Source organism: Notolabrus celidotus, chromosome 7, assembly GCF_009762535.1.
Source record: "Notolabrus celidotus isolate fNotCel1 chromosome 7, fNotCel1.pri, whole genome shotgun sequence".
Classification (NCBI taxonomy): domain Eukaryota; kingdom Metazoa; phylum Chordata; class Actinopteri; order Labriformes; family Labridae; genus Notolabrus; species Notolabrus celidotus.
Window position 1 is genome coordinate 12,753,940 of NC_048278.1, and position 14,027 is coordinate 12,767,966.

A 14,027-nucleotide genomic window follows, 5' to 3' on the forward strand; every position below is an offset into this window, starting at 1 on the left:
TAGGTGAACTTCTCTGTACTATTTATTGAGGAAGAAAGCAGCCCATGACAGAAGACGGGTGCGTTAGCAAAGCAACCACAGTCAGAGTAGTCGGTGGCATGTTGTTGCCGGATGACGTTTTTGCAAGACAGGAAACGAGAGAAGCAGTGAGATAGAACTGGAGAAGACAAGGACTACTACGTCAACCTTTTGCAGCCACAGCAGTCTCTAAGGTTTCAGTAAATCTGAAGGGAGGTCAGCCAGGACTCATTTGAAGGTATTTGAGCTCAAGTTGATGCATTTTTGGCAGAAGAGGCAAAACTGCAGTGTCAAATAACTGAAAGATCTTAATATGGGCACCGAGGAAAAAAATTTAGAGCCTGCAGCTCAACAACCAGCAATGGAGCAGGAATCACCAGATAAGGAAAAGGTATCTCCTCTGGAGCCTCTTCATAGACAAGAATCTGACACAGCAGACCCCCTCAACACCTACAAGTGGCAAACAGGCTCCAAAGGAGCTCTCAATGAAGTGAGAGAAGAAGCTGAAGGAGCAACAGCTTCTGCGACATCCACAATTGAAAGGATTCAGAAGGCATCTACAAACAAATGGAACAAGGTGCAAAACTGGCGAAAGGCCCTGAGCGAGGACCCTGGAGACAAACATTCAGCCAGTGGGAAAAATGGAGAGGGAGCCAAGGCAGAAAGAGGCGCAGGGGGAGCCAGAAAGAACCCCTTCAGGAGAGCTCTGTCCGAACCTCCTGGGTCACTGTTTTCAGCCCTGTCCCCTGCCTCCAGCTCTTCTGTTTCAGCTCATGCATCTTCATCTTCAGCCGCTGCAGAGGCCTCAGGGGTCTCCTCCACCGACCCCACACAGAAGGGGAGCGGAGGAGCGCTCCTCAAAAAGTACCTGAGGTCTGTGTCCCAGAAGCTCAAGAGGCCCAGGCTGCAGAGTCGGAGCAGCACGCCCAACTTACTGCCAGGTAACATTGTGTGATCTGAAATAGCAACTTTGCTCTATGTGAAGATGTGTTCCATGTTTTCAGTTTTTTTTCTTCAAACATTAAATTTTAGACCAAATGTGAATCCTCATAAAGTCCTCTTTAAATGTTGCAAACAGTTAACATGTGGTTTAAATAGTATTTACTGGACATATGATAATTGGAGCATGTGTGACTCTCTTTATTGTATGACTTGTATGAAAGATTATTTCAGCTTCACAGGCCAAAATCTCAATTTAAAAAACACACACAAAAACTTCAACATCAATTAAAAACATCAGGCAGGAACTTAAAGGTTGAAATGTATCAACATATTTTTTTGAACAGTCTGCAATAAAATGATATCTGTAAATTGCTTACAAAGTGAGATGCAAATTAAAATAGGAGACGAGTGGAGAAGATTTTCTGAAAATTCCTTTTGAAAATCTTGAATTCAGTTTTAAAAATTATAAGTGTTTCTGGGTCAACCTAGACTTAAACAGCACATGTGGTATCTACGATGGCTTATTGAGTATCGATCAGCAATGATAAGTGTTGATCTGACGATGAAAAAGTCTACTTTGTGTGAAGGTAAGGAAAGTAATTTAAACCTGACACTGAGGAACCTTACTTTGAGGAACAACCAAGAAGTTTTCTCAATTTTAAATTGAAGTACTTTAGAGTATAGTTACATTCACAGTCAAATATGGAGCCAAAAAGATATTTAGGTGTATGACAAACCATGGACAGTGGTGAAGATACATTTTCCATTAGAATATCTTGTTACAAAAGAACAGCTTGATGATTTAGCCCTAGCCCAGTTGTTGAAACTGAAAAACGTTACTGTTACATGAAAAAAAAAAGTTTTTTTTAAATTTGATGCCTGCAGCATGTCTCAAAAATGTTTTGGACAATGACAGCAAGACACTGAACAAGTTATGTAATGCTAAAAGAAACCAACTGGAGGAACATCTCCCAAATAATTGGGTAATTTGTAAAAGATTAGTAACATGACTGTGTATGATATAGGCATCCTAGCAAGGCTGAGTCTCTCAGAAGTAAGGATGGGAAGAGGCTCACCACTCTGTGAGAAATGGTTAAATAATTTCAGAATATTTTTTCTACACATAAATTGCAATGAATGTTGGGATTTCATCATCCACAGTCTATAATATCGTTAAACGATTCAGAGAATCTGGATAAATCTCTGTAGAAAAAGGCCAAACACAAATACTAGATGACTGTGGACTTATGGCCTCTGGTGGCACTGCATTAAAACAGACATGACTCTGAGTTCAAAATCACTTCTAAACACCACTGTCTGTGAGCAAAGTTTGTTGCATCCCCAAACTCTCAATGCAGTTTAAAACTGTACAATGGAAAAAAAGAGAAATGTAAAAACACACTGAAAAAATAAAAATAACTAGTGACTTCTGTGGGCCTGATTTAGACAGACTGAAGGAAAGTGAAAAACTGCCTGACAAACCAAAGTCTGACATTCTTTTTGAAATCTTGGATGCTGCGTACTCCACTCCAAAAAGAAGAGGGACCACCAAGCATGTTATCAGTGTGCAATTCAAAAGTCAACATCCATAATGGCATATGAGCTTATGGCCTGGGTAGCTTACACATCTGAGAAGACACCTTTAATACTGAATTCATAGAAGTAGTTAAAACTAGGGGTAACAATTTTGTCTTTGTCTTATCTCTGGATAGACTAAGTTTATTATTGTAGTAATAATATGTATTCATTCTACATCTTTCTATAATGTAAGATACTCTTACCCTTACATTAGGTATATGAGCTTTCTTTGTATTGTTACCTCCATTTTTTATTTCATCCTAAATCTGATAGTTGTTGTCCCAAACAAAACATGCAAAGCTTTGTGCTAATTAAGCTCAATATAAAGGAGAAAAAGCTAATGTAACATACCACGGGTATACATACTGTGAGTTACAAAGATATCTTTATCAAGAAAAAGAATTACAGAGACCCAGAGGATGCGCAGCTCATCCTGGTGCGTCATGAAACGTCAGTGATAGCATCAGGGGCTCCATAACTGTTATGAGGGCCGAGTGCTTAGGGAGATAATGACACCATAATTAACAACAAAAAGAGAGGGCTTGCATGTGCCTGCAATTACACTCTGCTATATCCATATTCTATAAGATGTTTTTTCAGAGTAAGAGCTATTAAATATGCTACACTATAAGAATGAGTCAAGAATGTTTTTGTACAGCTGATCCAACAGTCTCTCTGTGTGTGTGTGTCTCTCTCTCTCTCTCTCTCTGTGTGTGTGTGTGTGTGTGTGTGTGTGTGTGTGTGTGTGTGTGTGTGTGTGTGTGTGTGTGTGTGTGTGTGTGTGTGTGTGTGTGTGTGTGTGTTTGTGTTAGCAGATGTGGGTGAATCAGCACCAGTGGTACCCACCGGCTGTGCCCTCCCAAGACTAAAATGGGCCCCGCCTCAGGAGGTCCCCTTATGGGACATTACCAACTGCAACCTGGAGGATGGACAAATCATCATTTCCCCAGAGGAAGAGGTAAAACATGCCCACACCCATTAATCACTAACTAAAATTGATAGCAAAAGCCTTTATTACACCTACAGACACACTTTGATCATCTCAAATGTATTGCATTACACTTTCAGTAAATATAGCACTAATATTTAACAAGATTTTATTTGAAAGTGTATCAAAAAACTTAAGTGTGTCTTTCTTTCTCAGCCAACATTCTGGACACGAAACCGCATGAGCAGCTGCCTGTCTAACCTCAGCATGCAGAACCTTGTAGATATTGATGCAGGTTAATGCACCACATGCACATACACACACATAACGACGCACTACACTCACAGAAATTAGGAATTATGACAACCTTTACCAGAGAAACAGATATTGACATCATAGCATCTCTTAGTATGAATAGTCTGCAGACAGTCACAGAGGAAATAGCAGAATGTTTATGCGTGCGAGGGACTATCAAATTGCTTCCTCTACGTTTTACTGGGGAAGATAACATCAAGCCTGGGTGTTCTAGCTCTTGTAACAAGAGAGAGAGAGAGCGAGAGAGGACAGTCAGTTTCATCCATTCAGCTCTGGTGTCAGCTTAGAAGAAGCTCAGAGGCTGTATCCTAGACGTAACTGATTGGACATTGTCTTTGGCTGGATTTGCTCGGTGTCATCATCAACTTATGTTGATGAAGAGAGACTAAATGATGGGATTCAGGCGCTGGATTGTTTGTGGTGGGGCTTTAGGTAAGAAAATTTAGTTAAAAAAAATAACTCATTAAGTTCTCATCATTTCAAACTTTCACAACTTTGATGTCTTCAGCTTGTAACTTAAGGGTAAAAAGATGTGACACTTATGAGACAAGCAGGGTGTGATTCTCTGTTTTTTTGCTCTTTATTTGGCTTAAATGACTGGAACCTTCACTAGAGAAGTACACATAAGGAGTCAACTTTATTTAGAATGCTGCAGCTCCAGCTAAAAACCACATCCTCTATGGCCTAATCAGATTGTATTTGCCAATTTTACTGCCTTGATGCAAGTAAAGTGTAGCCTTTCTTAAGCAGAGGAGAATTATATAAATTAGTTGTGTTCAAGCCAAATTAATGACACTGACTTTTGACTTTTTTGATAATTTCTTTTGACGTCAAAAGTGGATCATTTGGTTTGGGTAGTTGCTGCCTAAAAAAATATACAAACAAAAAGAGAAATGACCACAAATTTGTGAAAGAGGTGTATTTAAATGTTAAAGCTAAGAACTGCCTAAAATACTTCTGTAAGAGTTAAAATACAGAGAGAAAATAACATCTCTAGTTCATTCACAGTATCAGAGTGTTAAATTATTCCTTTTCATTCACAGAATGTAGCCCTGACCACATGGGCCTGCAGAGTGGCCCACGACCAAAGAACCAGGATGGTGGCGTGAGGGTGAGTGTTGTATAACTGATAACAATCTTTCTACTCTCCCTGCATTTCCTGTTGATAGAGGACTCATACATCATGCTTCCCTCCTTGATCCATAGGCACTGATCAAGCGTCGCCTCGAGAACAGGGCCAAGAAGAATAACAACACTCCTCTGAACCAGATAGTCCTTAACAAAGGAAGCAGGTAACATTTACTGTGATGTTTAAGAAGGCCAAGACAGTCAAGTCCACAAGTCCTTAAACATTTGAATATTATTTGTTGTGCTGTACTGTACGATGATACATTTGTAAAACCTGGGATGCTGTGTACATTGTAAAATTAATTACAGAACTTTTTGGGATGTAAATCATTCAAACCCTATAGTCAACTGGAAATAGTGTAAAGAAAACAAAAAAAAATTGAAACTGAAAAAATAATCAAATTAATAACAGATGATTTTGTATAGGCCTTTTCTTGATATTCAAAGTCGCTTAAAATATATTGTTTTAAACAAAAATATTTTCTTATTTTATATATGATGCCTGAAACACACTTCAAAAAGTTGGGACAGGGACAGCAAAACACTGAATAAGTTGTGTAAGGCCGAAACAGCATCTTGAGGAACATTCCCCAACTGATTGCTGGTAGGTTAGTTTGCAACAGAATAGTAACCTGACTGGGTATAAAAAGGACGTTCCAGGGAGGCTGAGCGTCTCATTAGTTGAGATGGGAAGACATTTGCGAGTCTGTGAGAGACTGTGGGCACATAGTTCAACAATTTCAGAGTAATGTTCAAGTAAAATTGCAAAGAAGTTGGGAAACTTTTTTGCCCTAGACTTGAGATTTTGTTTCTCAATGGGAAAATTCCTGGTCAAAAATATAGGTTAAATGGTGGCAGAGGAATCCCAATAAGTTTCTCCTGGTTAAATACATTAAGAAATAATATTAATAATTAATAATTAACAATTCAAAGCTAAAATCCTCACTTCATGTTTCTGCTCTCTTTATTTCCCAGGCATTATGGTTCCCGGGAGTCGGTTTCAATCCCAGTCAGTGCAATGGGGAGTCTGGATCTGAGTGCTGACACCAGCACTGTCATTAGGCCGGTTCACAGCTCCATCCTGGGGGAGAAGTACTGCTTTGAGGTGAACTTCAAGTCCTGCAGTCTGTTTATATATTTTTAGTCCTTATGGGCAGAGGCATGTCCACAGTTTCTTGTGTGGGATGGCCCAACTTGGGCACCATCTCATGCAGGGCTGACATAAAGTATACAGCCTAACACTTGACTGAATAGTATCTATTTACCCTTTCTGACTCCACTAATCAAATCTACTTTAACTTCGACACTAAAATATCATACGTTTTATATTCCTGTGTATAGTTTTTAAACTTTGAAAATTAACACAATAAGTGGCAACATACGAATCTTCAGAACTTCTTACAATTAGGCTTGAACAGAAGTTGTCAAATCATTAAATGTATTTTTGACAGTCAGATGTGCAGGAGCTTGCTTGCAATTTTTTGACGGAACAATCCCTCTCCTATGCACCTGTATGCAACAGATGTGCGAAGTAGTGTTTTTACAACTTCATGCACCAGCAAACAAAATGTGCTACTTCAAAATTTAATAAAGGTAAAGAGGATACAAGCACCCTGATGCAGTTTAGCTCAAATAGTTGATTTTCCTTATTCCTGCCTCCGCAAACTCAATTTTGGAGAGGCACCAGATTTTAATGCGGGCCAAGGCCACCCCTAGCTACCCCTCTGGACACACCTCTACTTAAGGGGCATTATTCAGTGCCCTTAATGTGTCCAAAAAGAAACTTTCTACCACAGTGTGACTAACACATCCCTTATGGTTTCAACCCACAGGTGATAAACTCTGAGAACACCCACTGCTTTGGATGCACATCTGCTGCTGAGCGGGACCGTTGGATTGAAGACTTGAGGCGAGCTGCCCAGCCCAATAAGGCAAGTCATTCACTGTTTGTTTCAAAAGAATAAGTCATTCAATGAAATCAAACTCTATAGACAAAAAGCTTAATGTGTCATTGTTCACAGGATAACATCAAGCGCACAGAGAACTCCCTGAGTCTGTGGGTAAATGAAGCAAAGGATCTGACCGCCAAACGGCGTTATTACTGTGAGGTACACCTGGACGGGACCCTGTTTGCCAGAACTAGCAGCAGAGCTGTGGGCAAGCCATCTAACCATTCTGGCCTGACAGGGGACAGCTCCACCAGCTCTTCAGGAGCCCTGGGATCCAGTGGAGGTGTGGCTGGAGGGTGTCAATTATTTTGGGGAGAGTTATTTGAGCTAGACAACCTGCCCTGCATCTCCCAGATCAACTTGCACCTCTTTCGTGAAGAAGACCCCAAGAAAAAGCGCCATTCCCGGGACGAGTCCAGCCTTCACCCACTGGGTAGCGTGGCCATTCCTTTGGCTGAGATTCGAGGGAGGACCTACCAGGAGAAATGGTATCCCATCACTCCGTACAAACCCTCAGGTGCAGCAGGAAGCAAAGAACTTCTCGGTCCTCAAGCTTCACTCCGCATCAAGGCCCGTTTTCAAAATTTGCAAGTTCTGCCCATGGAGAAATACAAAGAGTTTGCAGAGTATGTGACAGTGGATTATGTGGAAATGTGCAGAGGCCTGGAGCCACTTCTGAATGTGAAGGAGAAAGAAGAGCTGGCAGGAGCCCTGGTCCATGTACTGCAGAGTATTGGCAAAGCAAAGGTAGATATTAGTCTCATAGAAAGTGTATATTAGCTAACAATATCCATTTTGAATATCTCAATTGAAAACGCAGTTCATATGTAGCCTAAAGATACAAGAACAGGAATTAAAACATGTTTTTTCTTGTATGAATATTGTGTTTCAGGAGTTTCTCATTGATTTGGGAAGTGCAGAGGTGGAGCGTCTTGGAGAGAGGGAGGCACTGATCTTCAGAGAAAACACACTTGCTACAAAAGCCATTGATGATTACATGAAGCTAGTTGGCCAGAAGTACCTCATTGACACACTTGGTAGGCTAGTTTCGTTGTTGAGGTTTTTTCTTCAGATTGGTGTTACTTGGTGGTTTATTCTCTGTGTTTTTTTCATTGCAGGAGACTTTATCAACCGTCTTTACTCATCAGGGGAGAATTGTGAAGTTGACCCTCGTAAATGTCCTGCTTCTGAACTGGCAAACAACCAGAAGCACTTGAAGGATACCTGTGAGGAGGTGGTGCAAAAGATTATTGGGATCCATGGGTGAGTGAAGAGAGGGCATGAGGCCAGTTGTTGTATTCAAGCTGATGAAAGAGTCACATTTGCAAAGCTTATGCCTGAAATGTTTGGTTTTTTTTTACCTTCAGACCCTTTCCTGAAGAGCTAAACAAGATCTTCTCCAGTTGGGTGGAGCTGTGTGAAGACCAGGGCCGGCCAGAGATTGGTCAGCGTCTCATCTCTGCCTCCCTCTTCCTTCGCTTCCTGTGCTCTGCCATCCTAAGTCCATCCCTTTTCGGGCTTACACAGCCTTATCCAGAGCCAAACACCCTGCGCACACTCACATTAACTGCCAAAGTTATCCAGAATCTGGCCAACTTCACACTGTGAGTAGCACGTTAAAGACCACACAGACTTCTGTGCATTCATACCCAAAGGTACATCTTTAGACAGTCTGAAAATCCGGCTTCATGAAGTTTACTATTGTCTTTAGTGAGTGAAGTTTTTTGTTCTGATTCAGGTTTGGAGAGAAAGAGGAGTACATGCTCTTTATGAATGAATTCCTGCAGCAGCACTGGGATGGAATGAGGGGCTTCCTACAAACAGTTTCCAACTCAGATGCTGAAATCCAAATGACTTCCTTTGATGGTTACGTGGACTTGCCTCTACGCTTGGCTGTGCTGCACGGTCTGCTGGTGGACATCATCTATCAGAAGCACCAGGTAGGACAGGAAACAGAGAACCAGGTTTATTGAAAAGCTTTGACGGACTCTCACGACCTTTAGCACTTGTGTGCACTTGTTTTGGATGTCCACAAATCAATCTGGAGATTATATGCATTACGATTATATTTCAACTCTGACCGTTTTCAGCCCAAGTAATTCAAAGAGGGGTTTAGAGCTGTGCCATCCTAGAGTGAGGTGAAACTCAATTATGTTTAACTGTAGGTGAGTCTTGTCCGGGCCATGCCCTGGGTGGCAAGGTGCGACCCCATTTATTTTAAAATCTGGTTGGATATAAGCCTGGTCAGGTGGGGCCAATGTTCAAACCAGATCTGGCGGTTTCTAACTTTGTGGCAGTTCAAGATAAAACTTTTTTGATTGGCATTTTCAACAGTGACTTTTAAGGATACAACTTTTCTTAAAATAAACCTAGCATGGATGCTTTGAATGTTGCCAATCTGTTGTATTCTTTTTTTTTAACTTAAAAAAACCTTTGCACAGGAATTAAATACTGTAAGATATGTTAATGTTAGTGCAGTACAGTTGAAGTAGAGAGGGTTAGCATAAGTCATCTGCCTGGCAGGGCTGCTGTAGTCAAATACGTTTAAGTGCAAGGATAATGACGGTCACAGAGTTGTTCTCAGATGGAATCAGGAACACTGATATTAATGTCAGATACAAAAAAGATATATAAACACCGACCACATGGTAAGAGAGAATGCTTAACTGAACCTAACATGTCAATTATTTCTTCCGCAGGACACAATTGACAACCTGCACCCTCTGCCTTCAATTCTGAACCAGATATCAGAGTCACTAGGCCCTGAAGTCCCTCGGATAACAGTTAGCAGGTATGTTTAAGGCCTGCATATAATTCAACTTGCTACAACGAAACCATGATACTTGTGAATAGTGTTGTTATTTAGTATTTAAGCAGGCTTTCTCTTGCAGCAAGCCAGAGTACATCCCTCCTAAATACTTGGACAAGTACAGCCCTCACAAATCCTCCTTCCAGCAGCTTCCTGTGGACTCCAAAAGCCAAGAAAGGTATGACAGTGATATGTCTTTTACTAGGCTGAAAATATAACAAACAAGGGGGTAACACTTCAAGTTTTTCATCCTAGAGCATACAAGTAGTCATTAAAATATTTAGACTATTAAATTCACTAGGTTTTACTGCAATCAGAGTGTGGTTAGTGAAAAAGATGTCCGTCATATTAGTGTTAGTTGTCAATGACTGGCAGGTATCTATTATACAACTCAGTTTACATTCATACCCGTTGATTATTATATAGTAAGGTATAACCTGCCATTATGAATTGAAGGTATTTGGCATGCCTTTATTTGATCACAAATTCATCCATTCATTTGTTCCTTTATTCAGCAGAGAAGTCAGGACTCAGAGGAGTATGAGGGGGGGGAAGCCAGTAAAAAGGACTCGGAGTGCTCCACACAGACCTCCTGGTTACACAAAACACACCCTAAAGAGGCAGACAAGTTCTGAAGATATCCAGACGTTGAACCATGAACAAGAGATGGAGCCCAAGCAGCCACGTATCACATTGCCAAATACCGTAAGTCATTAAAGGAACAGTCATCTCTTCTGGCCGTTGTGGTGATACTGCTGAATAAATACATGACCTTTTAAGTAAGACACCTTGAAATATTGCATTTCTTAACAACTCCAATTGTTGGCATGTGTGCGGATGCAGATAGTATTATTTTGTACTTGGTTGGTCAGAAAGAATTGTGTTAAAATAATTTCATGCCGTTTCAGAGAGCAAGTATCAGACGTGCACATGAACATGTTCCCTGGATCAAAGACAACAAAAGGGAGTCAAGGGAGATGAAGACAGAGAGTGAGCATTTCAACTCACTGGTTAGGGTATGTCTAACCTCCCAACCACTGAAATGGCATAATCATGACTGCGGTGTGTGATTTCATCATCACATTTCCTAAAATATTCATTTGTACTCCAGAACCAGCATGCTCAAGAGCTGGCAGAGCTGCGTCTGGGGATCGAGCAGGTCACAGAGCGTGAGCTGGACATGGCAAAGCGATTGGAGGACTTCATAATCCTAAACCAGGACCAGAATGCACTGCTGCAGGCGGAGGTGAATGAACTCCGTAATGTGCTGGCCATGCGCGATGAGCAGCTCGCTAGTGCCACCTTCAGGTAAGATAGGATATTAAATAGCAATGTTTCCCTTCCAATTGAAAGCAGATACATGTTATACATTCAGTTTCAGAATTAGAATTTTGCCTGTGTTTCGTGTATTATGTGTATGTTCATTTAATCTGCTTTTCTTATTGATCATTGGTAAATAACATTATTTCTTCACTTCATTTGTTACTGAAGTGTCTTTACCACATGAGAGTCTCATCTATCTGTGTTTGTCTCAGGCTGGGTGTGATTGAGGAAGAGAGGGAGGAAGATGAGAGGAAACTGGGGGTTGCCATTGCAGCTGCTGATCGTATGAACATACTGGTAAGAATCAGAAGAATACATTCATCATACTTTAAAAAAAAATACTAGGTTTGTCGTACTTAAGTAGTACTATAATATACTTTAAAATAAGGGTCAAACTATGAACTGGATTAATGTTTCACAAATGCACGACTCACAATGATTTGATCCATAGATCAGTGCAGGATGTATCTTGTACTCCTGTTACTGGGTAATAAAATCACAATGACTTATGAGAGTAGTCCACAGTTTATGTATCAACAAGAATGCTAACATTTATTTCATCCATTTAATACTAAACAACAAGTAAGCTGGATTTCAGTTTAAGAACACATTGTTGAAGTTTGTGTGTGGGTGTAAGTGTGTAAACATGTCTCCATGCACTTAGACACCCACTGTTAATAAACAGTATAAACAAATATGCACACTGGTACCCCCCTGTGGCCTGATAAATAATGACCAAATACTGTATAAACATGGATGTAGAATCAGTGATGTCACCCATCAGTGACATATTGCAAATGTTGACTCAACCTAAGTTTTGGTTGGCCAAACAACAGTAAAAGAGGTGGCGTTGAGGCTGGCCTTTGCCTCCTTGCTAACAGCTACAGTGTGTCAGTCAAGTCAGCTGTGCCCCTAAAACTTGTAACCTTGACATCTACAAAACTGGTGAGGTACTTAAAAATCACCCCTGTAATATGTGTGCGGATACAGAAATTAGCTATGAAGACCAAAACTATATTTTGCACGAGGCTTTTTACATGTTTTTTTTTCTGTAAAGATAGGGCGTTTTTTATGGGTGTGTATGTGGCTTCTGCTGCAAAACCAATGGAGGAACTACAGTTTTTAGCACTTCTGCATCAGCTTCATATTTCAAGACGGCAAGTTGCCACTTGATAATGACCTACAAAAGGCAAGGCAAAGGTTCATGTACAGTTTGAAGACAACAAAAAAGTTAAAAATGTAACACCTGATCCTTGATACCTACATTTTGAAGACACTAAGCCATGATCTCATTCTAATTCAGCGTTAGTTTTACCTGAACTCTGGTTGAAAAGATAATGAACCATTCTGAATGGGGAAATTAGTTTATGCTTTTAATAGCCAATTTCATGCATGAAAAAACAGCTTACAGGTCATAGCCTTGTTGCAACTCAGCTGCACCCTTTATCATGCACAACTATGCATAACTCTTTGCCTTATTATAATCAAAACAGATACGTTGAAAAAAATCACCCCTTGTACAGTTATCACAAATTAAGAAATGACGTCCGAGGACCAAACCTGTCTATTTGAATCAGCCAGTAAATATGTTTAATATGAGTGTAAGGGGGTCTCTATGGGTTTTAGAGCTAGCCTCAAGTGCACAATTGAGGCACTGCAGTTTTTTCCACTTCCGTATTTTTTCTTTAGTAATCATTTCATACTTTTATGCATTTATTCATAGAGGATAGGAAAGTGGACAGAGCAGGAGATTGGGGATTGACATGTGAGAACAGGGCAGCAGGTTGAAATCATACCCAGACTATCCACTTCAGGACTGCAGCTTCAGTACATGGGGTGGCGTGCATAACTTCACCACTAGGCCAAACCGGCACCCCTGTTTTTTTCACTTCTGCAGCTTGGCAATGTCCTAATAATGTCTGTTTTCTGTGTGCAAACAGGAGGAGCAGTTTGCAGGCCTGCTGAGAGACCTCCACCAGCTCAGTGAGGAGAGCAACCTGAAAAACCACATATCAACAACTACTGAACCCTGAATGTATGAACATTTAGAGCTGCAGTATCACAGTGTGATTGTAAATACATGCACTGTAGAGTTCTTAAGAAAACAACTCACTGTTTTTAGATTCCTAGTGAAGTATAAATCTGTTTTGTGAGCGTAGTCAGAATAAATGTGGAAGATCAGACTCTGAGAATGAATATGAAATGATAAGATGTGTATGCATGTTAGCCTCTGCTCTGTCTCATTTACACATCTGTTTTACTTGTTAACATTCTTTAAACGAAATAATAAACCACAATCAAAATGTGTGCATTTCGTTGTATTCTACCATGAGTGATTGTTTATGAAACTGTTGAGGTTCATACCTAATGCACTTTTTGTCCACTCAATAACAGTTTTGTTGACTTTTGTCAAAATTTATTTTGAGATCTCTCATCATAAGAGGCTTTATGGTGCCAATTACAATCTGAGAGAAAGGGACATGAGCTTTGACGTATTAAGACAGCCTGGAGTTGTTACTCTTTTGTATGAAAAGATGTAAGTTAAGGTGGTCTAGGAATCTGATTAGGAAGCCTTCTTTAGAGGTTTTCAAGGTGCGTCCAATTGGGAGGAGACCCTCTGGAAGACTTGGAGCATGCTGAAGAAATTATATCTGGCCTATGAATGGCTATGAAATCCTGAGGTGCTGAAAGATTTTGCTTTGAAGAGGGATGTCTGGGTTGGTTTGCTTCACTTGTTGCCACAGTGACTTAACCCCAGAACTGGGTAACGAGTAACAAGCCACAGGTGAGACCAACAAGGCCCAGGGGTAGACAATCACAAATGAGGGGAAACAGGAAGTAAAACTAACTTGACACATAGGGAGATTCTACAAAATAACACAGGAAGCAAGAGACAAAAATACAGACAAGGAATACACTTACATGAAAGTATACAAAAAGGAGAACATATAACACCAGGGAAAATCAACACATAAAAATATCCTAGAAACTGAATAAACCTGAACAGGCACAAGAATAACCAAAAAACACAAAAAAC

General features: G+C 40.4%; 1 protein-coding gene across 4 annotated transcripts; it reads left to right on the top strand.

The window, feature by feature from the left end:
- On the top strand, positions 1 to 13,301 carry rasal3 (RAS protein activator like 3). Of its 4 annotated transcripts, none has more exons than XM_034686816.1 (19): positions 1 to 959; positions 3,351 to 3,496; positions 3,683 to 3,761; positions 4,825 to 4,892; positions 4,988 to 5,073; positions 5,885 to 6,014; positions 6,742 to 6,840; positions 6,931 to 7,605; positions 7,751 to 7,895; positions 7,977 to 8,121; positions 8,226 to 8,462; positions 8,597 to 8,798; positions 9,558 to 9,649; positions 9,750 to 9,845; positions 10,186 to 10,372; positions 10,576 to 10,683; positions 10,779 to 10,975; positions 11,203 to 11,287; positions 12,931 to 13,301. In XM_034686816.1, exons 1-19 carry the CDS (start codon positions 332 to 334, stop codon positions 13,021 to 13,023), a joined length of 3,498 nt encoding a protein of 1,165 aa, XP_034542707.1. In that variant the 5' UTR covers positions 1 to 331; the 3' UTR covers positions 13,024 to 13,301. The 4 variants fall into 4 exon arrangements, with proteins under 4 accessions (XP_034542707.1, XP_034542705.1, XP_034542706.1 ...); XM_034686814.1 differs by having other exon boundaries at positions 37 to 959; positions 10,183 to 10,372; XM_034686815.1 differs by having other exon boundaries at positions 38 to 959; positions 3,354 to 3,496; positions 10,183 to 10,372.
- The last annotated feature ends 726 nt before the right edge of the window (positions 13,302 to 14,027 follow it).

What these genes read in the sequence shown, in the direction of transcription:
- rasal3 (XM_034686814.1), top strand. Translation starts at nt 332, where the DNA reads ATGGGCACCGAGGAAAAAAATTTAGAGCCTGCAGCTCAACAACCAGCA. An exon ending in ATTTCAACTCACTGGTTAGG is followed by an intron (nt 10,684 to 10,778) that starts GTATGTCTAACC and finishes TTTGTACTCCAG; the next exon opens with AACCAGCATGCTCAAGAGCT. An exon ending in CTCGCTAGTGCCACCTTCAG is followed by an intron (nt 10,976 to 11,202) that starts GTAAGATAGGAT and finishes TGTTTGTCTCAG; the next exon opens with GCTGGGTGTGATTGAGGAAG.